We start from the raw sequence: 18,186 nt of genomic DNA, 5'->3' as shown, positions 1-18,186 counted from the left end.
TGATCAGCACTTATAGAAAGATGTCACTATAAGAGACGTCTGGGCACTTACCAAGAATGTGTTTCCACAGTGCCCGCACACAACTCTTGTACCTTCCGGCTGGATTGGCAATGCAGGTTGAGCTGGTTGTTCTTCAGAAATAAGCATTACTGGGCCAAGGTTAATTATGCGTCTACTGTGGAAAGAGAAAGAAAATAACATCATCCCACCAATGGGCTGGGCAAAACATGTAATGGAGGACTGAAAACATGGGCTACACCACTGAAAATAGGTTACACTAATTGTTTTAAAATTTAAGTGAATTCAAGTGCCTGGCTTTGGAGTCAAAATCACAGAAAGTAGCAATATTCAATATTAAAAAATATATAGTTGGGAACAATTAATCTCCATCTGCAAGTTCTTATAAGTTCAAATCAGAAAATAGTTCTTATTCCCTATCTAGGAAACAACTTGAGTTTGATGAGACTGAATAAGGTAAAATATTCCACATCGGCCAATAGCATGTGCTCTGAAGGTGTCACTGTGCCAACTCACAACCACATTTCTCTGAGCAGGCTGGTGTCAGAAAGTTGGGGAGCTCCTTTCCTTTCAGACAGGATTGCAAATGATTCAACTACTGGTCTGAAAGCCAGAAACCACATAAAAACAGTCAAGGTCTTGCTAATCTACAATCTGGCCATATCCACAGGGGACCAGTTCACTGTTCCTCAGACCATTGGAGAGCCACCACATACAGTGCTCCTCTCACTGACCACCAATGAAAGAGGTGCCCCTTCTGGAAGTGTGGTGGGGGTCTGGATAAATGGCCTCAGGGGGCCGCATGTGACCCGCGGGCCGTAGTTTGGGGTACACAATGATGATTAAAACATAAAACACTTCTAGGCTAAGATGAATTCTGTCAAAGGCAAACTAATTAGTTATTTTAAAATAAGTTTAACAAGTACCTGATTTATTACTGTGCATTAAGTATGTACATAACATTAAGAAAACTTCTACTACTCATTCAGGAGTATTACCTGTGAACCATTCATTTCAAACTAAGCATATCATTCCTTAAACAAAGAAAAATAATCTAGGTCAAACGTGGCCAACAGTTTTTGCCCCTGGGCCAGATTAGAAAGAAAACCTTTTTCACGGGCCGGATGAAATATTAAAATTAAAAAATGTTAAATACCAAAATGATTCGTTTAAGTAAGCAAAATTTTATTATGTAATTTGTTTATGAATAAATGTGATTGAAAAAATTTAATATAAAATATTATTTTAATAAAAATATTTTTAATAAAAATATTACTTTAACAACCTCTTGCAGAGGTTATATCACAAATAAAACAATTATTTCGTTTTACAAACAGCCTGGACACGTTTTCAGTTACCAACTGCAGCTATTGTCTATGCTACAATGCCACTTGCTTCAGCACCACTGACCACAAAAATAACGAATTGTTTGACCTTGGGTGCGCACTGGCAAACTCCGCCTAAAAGAATGTGGGTTTCACATCACTGCTAAACATCAAACAGTTCATAGAGAGTACAGACGAGTACAAAAGTTGTAAATCTTTATAATGGAATTTTTTTTAAAAATAAAGAAGGATCGCAAATCCATTTGACAAATTATTGGAAGTTAACCCTAGATTAGTCATACGCAGAATTCCTTTCCGCGTATCACTATCTTCTTAAATATCTCGATTTCCAATAATCAAAGATGCTTCCGCTTCTGAGTAGCTGAGATTTTAAAGTAGCGGAGAATATTAAAAGTTTAATCGCGGGCCGCATAAACTCATTACGGCCCGCAGGCCATATGTTGGCCATGCCTGATCTAGGTCCTGTAATTACTATGCAGACAAAGACTCTGCTTAGAACAATGCCTGGCACATAGGAGCCTTTAATAAATACTTGTTGAATGAACAAATGAGTGAATGAATGAATGAATCTTTGTCTCTTACCAGTTGGGTCTCGGACAGCCTATTCGCCGAGATGTATTCTTACAAATGAGGAGACAATTACAAGGGCATCTAACATATTTCTTCCCTGTTGGGGGATCTTTGATTGGCTAGATAAAGGAAGGAAATACAAACACAGCAAATTAACCAAAGTGCAGATTGCCAAAGCTTGTTTGTATATAAAAAGCAATAATTCCTTAAAAACTAAGGCTAGTGCTACCAAAATACAGTTTAAGGAAAAGTGCATCATAAGTGCTTTTAAATAGCACAGATGTTAGCAAGCATTCCATGAAGTCTGGTGCTGTAGAGATTTAATTATGAAGGACACATTTCAGACTTAGTTTGTATGGGTCTTTTGATATTGGAGGAATATTTAATGCACACCAAGAATTGTTTTCCCTTGTTCACAAGACAGGATCACATCTCTATCTGGCCAGATGCAAGCATTTACTGGGCACTTTTACACCTGTCCAGGAAGAGCAGGCCTTTAAGAATAGTGGGGCCCTGACTGGTAGCTCAGTAGACAGAGTGTCGTCCCAGAGTACGTACTATCCAGGTTCAATTTCTTGTCAGGGCACACAAGAGAAGCAACCATCTGCTTCTCTACCCTCTCCCTACCCGCCATTTCTCTTCCTCTTCCTCTCCCACAGCCAGTGACTTGATTGGTTTCAGTGTGGCCCCAGGTGCTGAGGATAGCTTGGTTGGTAGGAATGCATCAGCCTCGGGCACTAAAAATAGTTCAGTACTCCAGCATCCGCCCAAGATGGGGTCACTGGGGGGATAGCAGTCAGGGCGCATGCAGGAGTCTGCCTCACTATCTCCCTCCTCTCACTTAAAAAAAAAAGAATAGTGGGCCCTGCCCGGTTAGCTCAGTTAGTTAGAACATTGTTCCAATACACCAACGCTGTGGGTTCAATCACTGGTCAGGGCACATAAAAATCAATCAGTGAATGGATAAATAAGTGGAACAAATTGATGTTTCTGTCTGCCTGTTTGTCTCTCTCCCCTCTTCTCTCTCTAAAATCAATAAAAATAAAGAATGGTGGGCAAAGAGGAGTATATGACTAATTTGAATTTCACTCACTAGAATAAAAGAAGTGCTTAATTTTATGACATCTTTTAACTTAAAAAAAATTATAGCTTTTAATGCTAGCATTTCTTTTTCTTCTTTAATTTTACAATCAATTTGAAAGCAAGAATAAATAACACCAAATAAAATACTTCCTTCACTCTGAGGACTTAAGCTTGTTAAAGTATGTACCCATGATGCACTGAGAGGAACAGAAGGTCACTCCTGGGGCATGCCTGCCGAAATATGTGACCTATATCTAATCATGAGGGAATATTAGGTAAACCCAAATTCAGAAACATTTTACAAAATATCTTGTCTGTAATCTTTAAAAAATGTCAAGGCAATAAAAGACAGGGAAAGAGTAAATTTTAGATAATGGGAGATAAAAGAAACATGATAACCAAATGTAACATGCAATCCTAGATTAAATTCTGGACCAGATTTTTATTTTTAATGGAATAATTGGACAAAGATGAATTAGATAACAAAATTGTATCAATATTAATTTCCTGCATTTGATAATTTTACTGTAATTATATAATTGAATGTCTTATTTTTAAAGAAATTTATATTAAAATATTTAGGGGTTGACAAGCACCATGTCTGCAATTGCCTTAAAAGATTATGAAAAAAAAAGATTATTTATTTATGGAGAGAAAGCTAATGTGGCAAAATATTAATATTAGGGAATTGTGTGTGAAGAGCCTATGGAAATTCTCTGTACCATCTACTATTACTTTATAACTTTTTTTAAGTCTCAAACTTATTTTTAAAAGACATTTAAAATTTAATAAATAACAATAATAGAAATATATGAAAGTTAGCCATAAGCCAGTTATTATTTATTATCTAGAAAATATGAGTATCTAAAATTACAAACATCCAGAATATATACTATCTAAAATATCAAGATAACCAGAACTTGGTTTAATTTTTTATCTCCAAATTTCACCATAAGTAAATGTGTGTGTAGCAAATGACAAGATCTGCTTTTGTATTTTATCCCCACTTCACTTCTAGCCCTTAGTTCCTCATCTGCAAAACAAGACAAATGAACTAGAAGATTTCAAGCACCGGCCTCAGACCAGCTCAGGCTACGTCTCGCTTATGGTGTGTGAAAGGGGACGTGACATTACTGTTTTGCATGAGTTCTAATATTCTTACTTGGCAAAGTAAACTTGTACATTTCAGGTTCTATGCTGGACACTCTGTCTCTTGTAAACCCCACAGGAACACTATGAAGCAGGCACTATCATTATGATTATACCACTTTTCATGAGAAAACCACAGTTTAGAGAAGTTCCCAAGGATATGTCACTGCTAAGTGGCAGAGTTAGGATTTAAACTCCAGTGCATCAGACTCCAGATCCCAGACTCAACATCAGTTATGCAGCCAGCTTGCTCCACTCTTCTCCAGGACTCCTCAAATTTTCCACTCACTTGTCCTAGAAATCACTTCTCCTTTAACCTTAAATTTTGTATTCTCTAAAGCTTGCTCTCATTTCTGAGCCTTTTGGCTAAGATCAAGTGTAAAACTTGCTAAAGTTTATCCATTTTCTCTCTCTCTCACATCCCCCTACTTCCCTTTCCAATTCTACCTACTGAAATAAAAAGGACTTTGTTAGCTTTGTTTTGTTGTTGTTGTTGTGTGGGTTTTTCTATCACCACAGGAATATCAGGTTTCTCTCAGAGTGGCTGACGTAAGGAGAATGAATCTCAGTAAAACGGAGCTGTTCTGTTCAACCTAGACTTTCTCCAGGGAACCTCCTACTTGCCTAACATTTCATCAATTCATGAATGTAAGACCAAACTACACAAACGCTCACCAGTCTCATGCTGAAGACTTCTCAAAGACTTTGTTTTCACTTTTCCCTCCCCTGTAATGTTACTGATTTCACACAGGCAGTGTAATTGAATGCATTTTTTTATGAAATATTAATAATTAATTACATTTCTTTATATAACAGGGGTAGTAATATATCATTTTAAGTCCAATTTTCTTTATGTCCGGGAGTAATTTATTTATAGTCAAATTTGATCCTGTACACACTCATTATTTGTAAGTAGCCAGATTGAAGGTGGGAATTGACTCCACAGTGACTGTGAGATTCCTGCATAAATAACCTCATCCGTTCTGTTAACATCCAAGTGCAAGTACGAAGTTGTAAAACTCCTTTTTTTCTTAAAGAACAAAAATTTGTGTTGGTGGAGTGTTGTGCATTTGGTTTAATATAATTTCAAATCCACCCGTGTTTGAATCCACTTGTTTATGACAAAGAACAAAAACAGGCTGCTTTCAGAAGTTACGTGTCAAGATATCATCACCTCCTCAGTTGTCATGGAGAAGCATCCATCCTGTCAGCACAGATGCTGAAGGACTAGGTAGAGAAGTAACCATGGCAAGGGAACCTTTAGACTCAAATACTGAGAGTTAGTGAAGACATTGGAGGGCCTCCATTTGGGTAAGGCACACTTTTGTCGATCTAAATCGCTCTCGGAATATCTGGAGACATTTGCTCCTGTGTGGCCACGGTGACCCTTTACTGGGCAGCGGCTCTAAACTGCACACCACCAGTCTTGGGGTGATAACCCACAGAGGAGCCAGCCTGCCCTGCCAACACCAGCGCCTTGGTTCCCTAGCAACATGACCTAGCAGCAAAGGACTTTAATTTTGAAACTAGCAGCTAGAACTCAGGTGAAGCTGGTTCTCCAAGAAAACCAACTCATATAAAAAGGTCCGCCTCTATTAAATTTGGACTTTATTTCTTTCATCTCCCCTTGCCTGGAACAATAGTGTGATTAGTCTGTCATTTGTTTGGATTATGCTATTTGTATACTGGCTTATTAAGAGATATTGTCTTCTAAACTATTGGCTTGTGAAGTTATTCTAATTCCTACAGCAAATCTGTAATAAATCAATTATTGGCAAAGACAGAATCAGTCTCTGAGTATAATTGTGCTGCATCTCCCAAAACAAAAACAAAACACTGGAGAAAAAGGACAATAAAAATTACTAATATTAAATCCAAGAAAAACTTGAATTCTGGTATTTTTAAAATTACTATTTAAATTTAACAATTTGTATTTACTTGCCAACTCTAAAGAGTGCTAAGGTGGTTAATGCTAATTAAATTTATTAGTATGTGTTCAACTTAAAATCAGCTGGTTTCATAGGTCTCACTTATGTATCTGACAATAATGTTCTTCAAATGATGTCCTTTATACAAAAGAAATATTTGCAATGGAAAATACTGCTTTGTAACTTAAGGTTTTAATTAATGACTTTTATATAAAACATAAAAAGCCCAGTTTCCATGTTTTAAGGTTTTTAGAGATACAATCATCACTGGCTGACTTTTTTATAGACTCTTCTAAAGAGGAAAACATACAAATAACAAAAATTAAATTAATATTTAATTGCAGATTTTGAGAGAAACCGACATTTTTAAAATAAAACCTAACAATAAAAGCAGAAATATATATAATCTAACTAGCATATACTTTGCCAGCTTATTACTTGAAATGTAAAATTTTATTTAAAATTTAGTTGTTCTTCCCCAAAGTTTAGTAAAAAGAAAAATTGCCCTTAAATTTTTTGAACACCTCATTAAGTTATTATTAAACAGAAAAAAAATACCAAGCAACTTGTAAATAATTTGGCACAAAAGTCAATAATAAATTCATACTCAGAAAAGCCATTATGATATCCTACAGACATAATGTAAGTTTGAATAATTTCTACATAAATACTAAGTCCACAATTGTGGTGAGCTTTAGCATAGTTTTATTTTAGTAAAAATCAGAGTGAATTGCACTGTGAGGTGGACAGGCACTGGAGATAACTATAAATAATTGTCAATGGTCAGTCTTTTTTAAGAAAGTAAAGTGGCATTATATTAAACTCATCATGACATTTTTGTGATGAAGTGAGCAGCATCCTTGCATGCTAAAGAGACATACATAGCAGAGAGAGGAAAGAATGGGTGGGTGAAGAACCAGGCCTGCCTGTGTCCAGCCCACACCTGTTTTCAGGTAACAATTCCAGAGCACTTCTTTGAAGGCATGACAAATAACAGCTGATAATTTTATTAAAGGAAAGCTCCACTTACTGTGGCTTCATTGCAAACTGTGCACTTAACCACGTGCTGGTGAAGCTTGCCGTCCAGGTTGATGAGCGACTGGCACACACAACAGTTTATCACTGGAATGCCACCGGTGTCTGGACTGGCAATGGCAGTGTATGGAGGGGGTAGTTCCGCTGAGGAGAGACCAGCCACTGAATCAGTTACACATGTTAATAGCTGGTTTGAGCATATAAATATTAGAAGTAATGCAGGAAACTATTAGACATATCCATGTTCTTTTAGTTATGTGTTTAAAGCTAGCCAATTCATCGTCGTTTCAGAGCACATGGGTCTGTCTTGTGAGGTTAAATAATTCCTAACTGATAAAATCCAAATCATTTTGCCAAGGTCTGTCCCAATGACCCAGTTCTCATTTACAAACCTGTACTCCAAATATCCCCTGCATTCCTGTGCAAACCCATAGAGCATGTATAGAAAAGTGATGATTCTTGCCAAAAGTAAAAGTCTTACACTGATGATCTGACCACCAATTAATAGTTAATAGTCAGTGAAATCAGAATTTTTAAAGACTGTATTTCCCCATGAATAAGACACTCCTATATATAAGATGCACCTTAATTTTGGGGCCCAAAATTTGAAAAAAAAAAAATTACATAAAGTTATTGAACTCAAGTTTTATTCATCAGAAAATTCATACCACTCCTCATCACTGTCAAAACTCCCATTGTCCTCATCTGTGTCTAATGACGAATCACTGTCTTCATATATGGCCTCATCCTCAGTTTCATCAATGGTATTTGAAATGTCACACTTCTTAAATGACTGGACAACCATCTCAATCTTGATATTATCCCAGGATCTTTTCTCCCAGGTACAAATTTCTCCCATAGTTGGTTTCTTCACTCTTTCTTCTGGTGTCAAATTGTCCTCAGAAGACTTCATCCATTGGTTCCATTTGTCTCTCACGGCAGCTTTGAAGGGTTTGTTAATGCTGACATCAAGTGCTTGGAGCTGGGCTGTCAAGCCTCCAGGTATGACGGCAAGTTTTTTTTTTCCTCTGCAGCAATCTGCTTTGTGTTTTTTGTTATGTGTGCCCTGAACTGATCAAGCACCAATAGAGTAGGTTTGTGTAAGAGCACACCTGGCCTCCTTCTCCAAACTTTCTCACACCAGATCTTCATCCCATCCTGATCTATCCAACCCTTGTCATGAACATGGACAATCACTCCTTGAGGAATGTCTTCTTTTGGCATTGTTTTGTGTTTGAAAATCAGCACAGGGGCAGCTTGGTTCCATCAGCACAACAAGCTAGAACAACTGTATACTGGCTCTTTTCGTGTCCACTTGTCTTCACAGTTACAATTTTCACCTCCTTCTTATCAACAGTTCTGTTACTTGGGACATCAAATTGAAGGGGACTTTGTCCATATTTACAATCTGTCCCAACTCAAACTGATGTGTCTTCTGAAATTGAATGACAAAACAATAAAATTCAAGGACCTTCTGCTCATAGCTTTCAGGCATCTATTGGGCAAGGCTGGTGCATGTACGCATGCTCAGTCCATTCTGTTTCATGAACCTGAAGCACTGATTGTGTCCTCCTTTGAAATCAGTAACTTCTTTTTCATCAGCAATTCTTCTTGCCTCATGCTGAACCATCTTTGTGGACACAGAAATTCCACTTGTCCTTTGTTCTTCAACTCATATCTTCAATTCCCTCTCTAAATCAGGCCATTTTGCCGACTTGTCTCTCATGGCCTTCTTCTGCAGTGGCGTTTCCAGTAGGGTTTCTTCTTCCCGTAGCCAGGCTCAGATTGATTTCTTAGTTGGAGAAGGACCAAACTTATGTTCAGCAGCACAATTTCCACTCACTTTTGCAAACTGGATCACTTTTAACTTGAATTCAGCATTGTAGGAAAATCTTTTCTGAGCCGTTTCTGGGCAGAACATGGCAAAACATAACCTACTGTAATATACCAGTAATAAGTGCGAAACAAGGACCACAAAGACAACAAGTGTGAAAAAGCGGGAAACGCAAGTAAAAAAAATCTACAACCACTGTATAAGACACTTACAATTTTTAGATCGCAAATTTTTCAAGAATGGGTATGTCTTATACATGGGGAAATACGGTAGCTTATAAACATATAAATAGTGTAGCTGTCATGCTGGGCTTAATACTAGAGCCAGTTTAATAACTGCTGGCTATGACAAACAAGATGGTTTTGGTGTCAGCCAAGGAAACACAAAAATGAACCCAGGAAAAATAAACGTATCTATATATATGCAACAAACCAATTAGGATGGAACCACGTTAATTTCAGACACAAATCAGAAATGAACTTAATTTTTTTGTCTAAAATTTTTACTTACCATTAACAATCTAAGAATTTCACTAAAACATGAGTAAACAATATGATGTTTGGGATCCAGTTTAACAACTCCAAGAAAAATATGAAGAAATAAATGAAAACAAGAGTAGCAAAATGTTGATAATTGATGAATATAATGATATAGAAGTTCATTTTGTTCCTTACTACTTTTGTGTGTGCTTGAAAATTCTCAGAATACAAAGACACGCACACGCAGGCGCGCGCGCACACACACACACACACACACACACACACTGTTTGTTTTTTTTATAGTCCTAAGGTTGACTGATTGGGTTAAGATCAGAAACCCAGCTATGGAATCATATTTATATATTTGTCATGAAAGTCTGACAAAAATGATATAGATGTATTTGTCCATAATGTGACTTCTAAAGGGGACCCCTAACCTCCCCTTCTGTCAGTTTCTCAATTGTAAGCAGAAGAGAAACTTTCAATGTAAAGTATTGTCTTAGCATGACTAGAAATGGATACACGTAATGTATGATGGAAATCCCACAATAAAGTACTGATATTTCAAAGGGCTCCTATGACACTGTAAAATATAATCAAAATAGCTAATCATGAAAAGAGCTACTTTTTTGTGTGTGACAGAGATAGAGTAACAGGTAAAAAGGGAGAGAGATGAGAAGCATCAACTCCTCATTGCAGCACCTTAGTTGTTCATTGATTGCTTTCTCATATGTGTCTTGACCAGAGGGCTCCAGCAGAGTGAGTGACCCCTTGCTCAAGCCAGGGACCATGGGGTCATGTCTAGCATCCCACTCTCAAGTCGCAACCCCACACTCAAGCTAGTGAGCCCACGCTCACACTGGTGACCTCAGAGTTTCGAACCTCGATCCTGTGCATCCCAGACCAACAATCTATCCACTGTGCCACCGCCTGGTCAAGTGAAAAAGAACTACTTTTGAAGTAGACATTTTCTATCCACTGGATTGGATTCTGAACTGTGAGATTTTAAAATGAGGTAGAGCAAATCACATTATAGTATACTTAAAATTCACAAATTACCACCTGGCATCAGTGCAGTTTATCGTGTAGATTCTTTCAGTTTTGCACAAGATTAGCAACAAGTGCTAGTCATTTAAATAACCCACGACAAGCTGAATTGGTGCAGCAGCCACGGCTGTGCATTGGCCACTCTGGGCTGACAATATGCACACATTTCTACGAGGCTTATACCAAAGCACTGCCAAACACTGAACCTGAAAAGAAGCTATAAGTGTCCGAAATTTTTTTTTTAATTTTTTTTTTTTTTTTTTTTTTTTTTTGTATTTTTCTGAAGCTGGAAACAGGGAGAGATAGTCAGACAGACTCCCGCATGCGCCCGACCGGGATCCACCCGGCGCGCCCACCAGGGGCAATGCTCTGCCCACCAGGGGGCGATGCTCTGCCCCTCCGGGGCGTCGCTCTGCGGCGACCAGAGCCACACTAGCGCCTGGGGCAGAGGCCAAGGAGCCATCCCCAGCGCCCGGGCCATCTTTGCTCCAATGGAGCCTTGGCTGCAGGAGGGGAAGAGAGAGACAGGGAGGAAGGAGGGGGTGGGGGTGGAGAAGCAAATGGGCACTTCTCCTATGTGCCCTGGCCAGGAATCGAACCCGGGTCCCCCGCACGCCAGGCCGACGCTCTACTGCTGAGCCAACCGGCCAGGGCCTAGTGTCCAAAATTTTAAAAACAGCTTTAAGTCTGACCAGGCAGTGGCACAGTGGATAGAGTGTCAGACTGGGACACAGAGGACCCAGGTTTGAAACCCCGAGGTCACTGGCTTGAGCTCAGGCTCACCCAGCTTGAGTGTGGGCTCATCAGCTTGAGCGAGGGGTCACTGGCTTGAGCGTGGGATCATAGACATGATCCCATGGTCGCTGGCGTGAAGCCCAAGGTTGCTGGCTTGAGCAAGGAGTAACTTGCTCTGCTGTAGCCCCCCCCCCCATCAAAGCACATATGGGAAAGCAATTAATGAAGAACTAAGGTGCCACAATGAAGAATTGATGCTTCTCATCTCTCTCCTTTCCTGCCTATCTGTCTCTATCACACACACACAAAAAAAAGCTTTAAGTTTTTTAAAGAATTTGTGGTTGATCCAGGGTGACTGATCCTGTATTAATCAAGAAGACAAAACAGGTGAAAGAAACAAGGAGTCAGCACAGACTGTACCCATCATATGTGGCAGAGGAGATGATCAGACCTCGGATCTCAATAAGGAAGCATGGTCCTGGTGGAGAATGTACACTTCCCAGTGTGTAATAAGTATCATTGATAAGGTGACCAATCGTCTTCCTTTAGGGAAGACAGTCCTTCTTTAGTAAGTTCCGTCCTCCCTCAAAAAGTGTCCTCCTATATGTCCTCCTTTTTGATATTGGAAGACTAATCTGTAAATGTCCGTATTCCATCAATGCAGCGTTGATCCATTGCATGTGATGTGACGTATTTGTATCTAAATGAGTACTTTTTCCTTATAATTATTATTAATAATTAATAGGCATGTAAGCATAATTACAATATAAAATATTACAAATGTTTTTATTATGATTTATCATATTATAGTGTATTATTGTTGCAATGAATAAAATGTTTCTTTTATTTACAAGATTGTTTTCTTCTATTTATTTTTGTCCTTCTTTTCATTGTAAAACGTTGGTCAACTTAATTGTTAGCAATTATGAACAACAGCATCACTAATAAAAGTGAGCTTTCTCTCCTTTCCCCTTTTATAAAGTAACATGAAGTAGTTTCCCTATAATTCCAGGTCTCTATCTTACATAGTAGGACAGAAAAGAAATTTAAAGACAAGACAGTACCACAAAGCAGACAAATGCACTGGAGTTCAGGGAAGGAGGTCACCCTACATCACTACACAAAAGGATAGTAAAACCCGGCCAAAGCTTTGCTCAAAGGTAAAATTTCCGTGGGTGACCTGAAGAAGTGTGGATGAAAAAGGGGCCACAGACTAAACCTGAGGTGCTCAGGGGAGGCCTTTACAAACTCAGAGACCCAAAGTAACTGCATAGGACGGTCTGTAATTAAAACTTTCTAACTACGAGCAGATCACGGCAGGTCGTCATGTCCTGCTGTATCTTCCCTAAGGTCAATCTTCACCTTACTGAGCCTGTCTATTGTCTTTCTCAATCTATGATAACACATCTTTGGAATGTCGGGGGGTAATTCCCTTTTCCCACACCCCGCAGGGCACAACCTCCCCCTAGAGCAGAGACCATAGTGCCCCTCATTGTTACTGTTTTCCTGTTGTCAGCTGTTAGCTATCCTCAACCTGCCTATGTAGAAGAAGGATGTGTCTATTCATTTTACTTTTTATCCAATCCCAGGGATCTCCCCGCTTTGCTTTCTCCCGCCTCCCTCATCTATCAACAGGGACTTCATGTAACCCCCTTACGTCTTCCCCTTTGATTCCGATGTACAGAACAAGTGGTAAAATGGCCATTTTCCGGAGCATTTTTTCAATCGGTTGAGATTTTGCTTCACAGCAATTGCATCGGTTTGGCTCAAATAAACTCATAAAAGTTCTTACAGGATTGGATGTTTCTTATGTGGACAGAAGCATTTGAAGTGGATCAGAGTCAGAAAAACCCTGTGAATTCTTCCTCTAAAATTTGCACTACATAATTTATAATCTGTCAAAAAATAAACAAATAAAGCCTTCAATGACAAAAATATGCCCAAGTTTACTTTTTTGGAAGATTGGGAAGTGGTGGGAGGGGGAAGAATCCTGAGTGAGGATTACAAATCTAAAACGGGAAGATTATAAACTCTGGGAGGCCCGCTCGGGATTGATTTACCAGCTCTGCATGGCATCTGGTCTCTGACAGATGCTCACTAAATATTTATTGTGTGGAAGGATGAATGAAAGAATAAATGAATGAGTGAGTCACTGACATTTATCAGAAACTTGTATTGATCTTGGGAAAATAACACTGAGAATATTACTGGCATTCTCCTTACAGAAGAACTAGGTCCTAGCAGAGGAGTCAGCTTGACTGAAAAAAGGGCTCCTTTCCACATAGAACATCCTCTCCAAACCACTCAGAGAGGGGAGGTGTCAGGGGACATGCAGGGAACTGTAGGTATGGAGGCCATTCAGGAGATCAATAGAACAACAACTGGCCTGCCTTGCTGCTCCAGTAAATAACACTCTCATTTCCATTCTCTGTGCAGGGCTTCAGCCCTAAGCTGACTTAGACATATTTCTTGTACTTTTATCCAAGAAAACCTTCACTTATAATTCCATATCTTCTTATAAGGGACTCGTAGTCCCAGAAATTTATTCCACAGTCAGTACACCTACAATAATTAGCAACTTAGACTGCTCATTTGGTCTCTTTTCATGTTACCGATTTTAAATGCCTGCACTGCATAAAAAGTCCACTGTAATCTCAGAATGAGAGATCATTAGATATTAAGGGTCACAAAAATTACACATTTTGAAAGTCTTGTTACTTAAACAATAGTCACCTTTTTCATGAGGTTTGCCTACACGGGAAATATTTTTCCTCCATGTGAGCAGTATGGGTCATGGCAGCAGCCCACCATCCTGAAAAACTCCCTCCAATTTTCAGAATTATACAAGTTAGAAATTCAAACATCTTGGGAATTCTATAGTCTAATTTATTTATTTATTTTTTTGTATTTTTCTGAAGCCGGAAACGGGGAGAGACAGTCAGACAGACTCCCGCATGCGCCCGACCGGGATCCACCCGGCACGCCCACCAGGAGCGACGCTCTGTCCACCAGGGGGCGATGCTGTGCCCCTTCGGGGCGTTGCTCTATTGCCACCAGAGCCACTCTAGCGCCTGGGGCAGAGGCCAAGAAGCCATCCCCAGCGCCCCGGCCATCTTTGTTCTAATGGAGCCTCGGCTGCGGGAGGGGAAGAGAGAGACAGAGAGGAAGGAGAGGGGGAGGGGTGGAGAGGCAGATGGGCGCTTCTCCTGTGTGCCCTGGCCGGGAATCGAACCTGGGACCTCTGCACGCCAGGCCGACGCTCTACCACTGAGCCAACCAGCCAGGGCCTAATTTATTCTCTTAGAGAAGAGAAAACTGAAGCCCAGAGATTCTAACATTTGAGTAGAGTTTTACAAGCACTTCATCAAAACCAAGGGCTGACTCCCCTCCCAGAGGCCTCAGCACAATAATAGCTGCCTCTCTTAATGAATAATTATTTACTACTGGGAAGAGATGTCAGGACTAGCGAGAGTTTGGTAGGAAAACTTACACAAGAATCGGATTTCAGTTAGAGGGCATTAGAAGACGGAGAAGCAGGAGTTGGGAAAAATAAAAATTAAATGAGAGTATGAAAATACAATCAGTTTATAACAGTAAACACTTCATAGACGCAAGAAGGAAGACTATGGATCACAGGGCATGCGGAATGTTTCTTCTGAAACACTCAAAAGGGCCATTATTGTCCTCTAAACCCACAAGTGATCAAATTACATTTTCCATTACAAGCATCAACCTAATGTATCTATTTCATGGCCCAACAGCCCCTCCGTCCCACCAGTTCATGCTGGTGTATTAATCCACACTTCATATTTTATCAGATGTATCATGCAACAGTTAAAGGCTGACCTTGTTGTGTTGGACTGCTCTGACCTTCACCATCTCAGTTATCCCTTTACAAGTTTCTTCAGTGGCAATGTTTTCTAGTTAATTCACTAATTCACTCTTTAAAAAAAATGTTTATTAAATTTACTGAGATGACATTGCTTAATAAAATTATCTAGGTTTCACATGGACAATTCTATAATACATCAGCTGTATATTGTATTGTGTGTTCACCACCCAAAGCTAAGTCTCGTCACCATTTATCCCCCAGTACCCTCTCCAGCCCCCACCCTCTTTCCCTCTGGTTGTCACCACACTGCTATCTGTGTCTATGAGTTTCCATCTTTTGCTTAATCTCTTCACCTTTCTTCACCCAACCCCCTCCCCTCTGACAGCTGTCAGTCTGTTTTTCTATGAGTCGGCTTTCTATTTTGTTTATGTTGTTCATTACATTCTACATATGGGTGAGACTGTACGACAGTTGTCTTTCTCTGACTGGCTTATTTCACTTCGATACTGCTCTCCAGGTCCATCCAGGCCGTCTCAAAAAGTAAGATTTTCTTCTTTTTTATGGCCAAGTAGTATTCCATAATACAGGGGTCCCCAAACTTTTTACATAGGGGGCCAGTTCACTGTCCCTCAGACCGTTGGAGGGCCAGACTATAAAAAAAACTATGAACAAATCCCTATGCACACTGCACATATCTTATTTTAAAGTAAAAAAACAAAACGGGAACAAATACAATATTTAAAATAAAAAACAAGTAAATTTAAATCAAGAAACTGACCAGTATTTCAATGGGAACTATGGGCCTGCTTTTGGCTAATGAGATGGTCAATGTGCTCCTTTCATTGACCACCAATGAAAGAGGTGCCCCTTCCGGAAGTGCAGCGGGGGGCCGGATAAATGGCCTCAGGGGGCCGCATGTGGCCCACGGGCTATAGTTTGGGAACCCCTGCCATAATATAAATACACTGTTTATAGATAGCCCTTCATGCCCTTGACAAAGATGTATGAAAACTGAAAAATGGTGCCAGATTAAAATGAGAGAAATTTTGGGACGCAATGATTTTAGGATGAGAAAGAGAATATAAAGGACCAGCCAGTGAGGAAAGCCCTGGCTTTTTCTCGTCCTGGGATGTTTGTGGAGAGTACAGGTTGGGGACAGAGTGACAGAAAGGGAAGCTGACCTGCTGTCCTCTCCTCTCCAAAACCAAAGAAACAGAACTATTCCAGGAGATACTTGGATTCTTCTAGAACCAGAACACCTTCAGAAGGGTCCACGTGGCTGAAGCCAGATCACAAGGTAAATGTGCTAGTTATTAAGTTGCTGATGCTCAGCTCCAAACCCACCCTCCTCCGCTTTGTCCTGCTGGGGCTGGGACTCTGAAAACTTCATCTGGCTTTGCTATCTGGCGGCACATCACATCCTGCGAACAGTGGTGATAATGGGAGCTGCATAGTTGGAGAAGAGGGGACATACAGCCTTTCCCCAGGTGCACAAGGCACTCTCCAGAGCTGAGACTTCAGTACCACCTGGCTGGTGCCTCTCAGAAGACATGCTTCAGCTCTGCATGACCCCGCCTCAAAACGACTACATTTAAAGAACTCCAGTCTCTTCCCGTGTTCTCCCTGCCCTTGGGGTGGTCGCTGCTTCTTGCACTTGATATATCCTAATACCTTAAAGCAGGCGGCGTCAAACTTTTTATAAAAACCGCCCACTTTTGCAATGCTGGTCAACCTGGTCCCTCCCACCCACTACTGGGCGTTTCAGCTTTCATGGTGAGCGGTAGCAGAGCAACCAAAAGGCGCTGCCAATGGCCCACTTGAGCGGTAGGGACCAGGTTGACCAGCACTGCAAAAGTGGGTGGGTTTTTATAAAAAGTTTGACAACGCCTGCCTTAAAGTAATATTTTTACCTTTCAGTTATCTAATTAACAACTTTCTACCTAATTAACAATTATTTCTATTACATTCTACTGTGTACTTTCCTATCTTCAGGCCCTCACTGATGTAAAAACTCACCCCAGGACTCATCCCAGGAAACAGCCCTCAGAAACAGGTTGGAGGAGAGGTTCGGTAATGCCTCGGGCTACATGCAGTGCTGAGCTCCTTTCCCGCGGGACATGGTGTGTGGTGACCAATGGCAGCATGCAGGGGCATCCTCAGGAGTCAGATCATCCTCTATAGGTGACTGTGATGTTGTGGCTCCTTCACTGACCACCGTGGCACTAACAGTCATTCTAAGGATTGTGACATGAAGTGGGTCCTCACAGACACTCCGGAGCCTTTACAGAAAGGACATGGGGGCTCTCTGTCAAGCCCTAATCAGAAAATGTCTCTCAGCCTTCCAGGTGCCACTACTCATCTTCACAGGGCTTATCTTCCTGGGAATAAAACACAAAATCTCATTGTGTATATTGCTACATTATAATCAGGTAAATCACAGTCTTGCTGCGTCTCTCATGTGAAAGTTAGGAGCTGGGCTGCGGAAGAGTGGGACTCTGCGCTTGCACTGGGGCTACGTGGCTGTACCAAAAAGAGCTGGGGATCTTAAGCCCCTCTGTCACTCTGAGGCTCCCTTTTGAGTAGAAAGCAGTTCATCTCTTGTGTCTGAAGAGACAAACCCTCTCCTACAGGAAAACTCAGCCATAACCTTATACTGAGGCAGTCATCTAACAGAGAACCGCTGTTCTCCCTGAGACCCATCCTTCAACCCCTTGTTTCCTCAAGACTCCTAACTAGAGTCTGATTTCAAACTGCCCCCTGAGGTCAAGTACAGGTGTGACTCAGGATGAAGCAGCTGACACAAGAGAATTGCAGAGTTTTGATAAGAGATATTGTCAGACACCTGGAGTACATGAGTAGGGTCACAGAGGATGGTCTCTGATGCTGAACTGAGCCAAAGGTGACGACACGGTGCACTGCCAGATGTCTGTACTCCCTGTTTGTGTTGGAGCTAGAAGCAGCTCAGTCAGCATACCTAGCGGTTGAGGAGATTTGGCCTTACTTGTATGGAGCTGAGATGCCGGGGCATCCCTAGCACAATGCAGAAGAAGCAATAAAAGGCTTGGGGAGTCAGAAATGCTGGAGTGAGTTCACCATATAAAATCTGCATACCCACATCCACAAGTCTGCT

The 18,186-nt window shown here is 40.6% G+C and overlaps 1 protein-coding gene across 3 annotated transcripts in view; it reads right to left on the bottom strand.

Moving 5' to 3' along the window:
• The window catches only part of PIP4P2 (phosphatidylinositol-4,5-bisphosphate 4-phosphatase 2), a 52,699-nt gene that overhangs the window by 26,043 nt on the left and 8,470 nt on the right, over positions 1-18,186 (bottom strand). For all 3 annotated transcript variants that reach the window (XM_066372422.1, XM_066372423.1, XM_066372421.1), the window contains exons 2-4: positions 7,125-7,273; positions 1,947-2,053; positions 52-175 (exon numbers count right to left, since the gene is read on the bottom strand). In XM_066372422.1, coding sequence (XP_066228519.1) covers positions 52-175; positions 1,947-2,053; positions 7,125-7,273 — 380 coding nt within the window. The remainder of the gene's footprint in view (positions 1-51; positions 176-1,946; positions 2,054-7,124; positions 7,274-18,186) is intronic.

The sequence above is a fragment of the Saccopteryx leptura genome, chromosome 3 (genome assembly GCF_036850995.1).
Source record: "Saccopteryx leptura isolate mSacLep1 chromosome 3, mSacLep1_pri_phased_curated, whole genome shotgun sequence".
In the NCBI taxonomy this organism is placed as follows: domain Eukaryota; kingdom Metazoa; phylum Chordata; class Mammalia; order Chiroptera; family Emballonuridae; genus Saccopteryx; species Saccopteryx leptura.
This window is presented reverse-complemented; position numbering and strand designations above follow the sequence as displayed.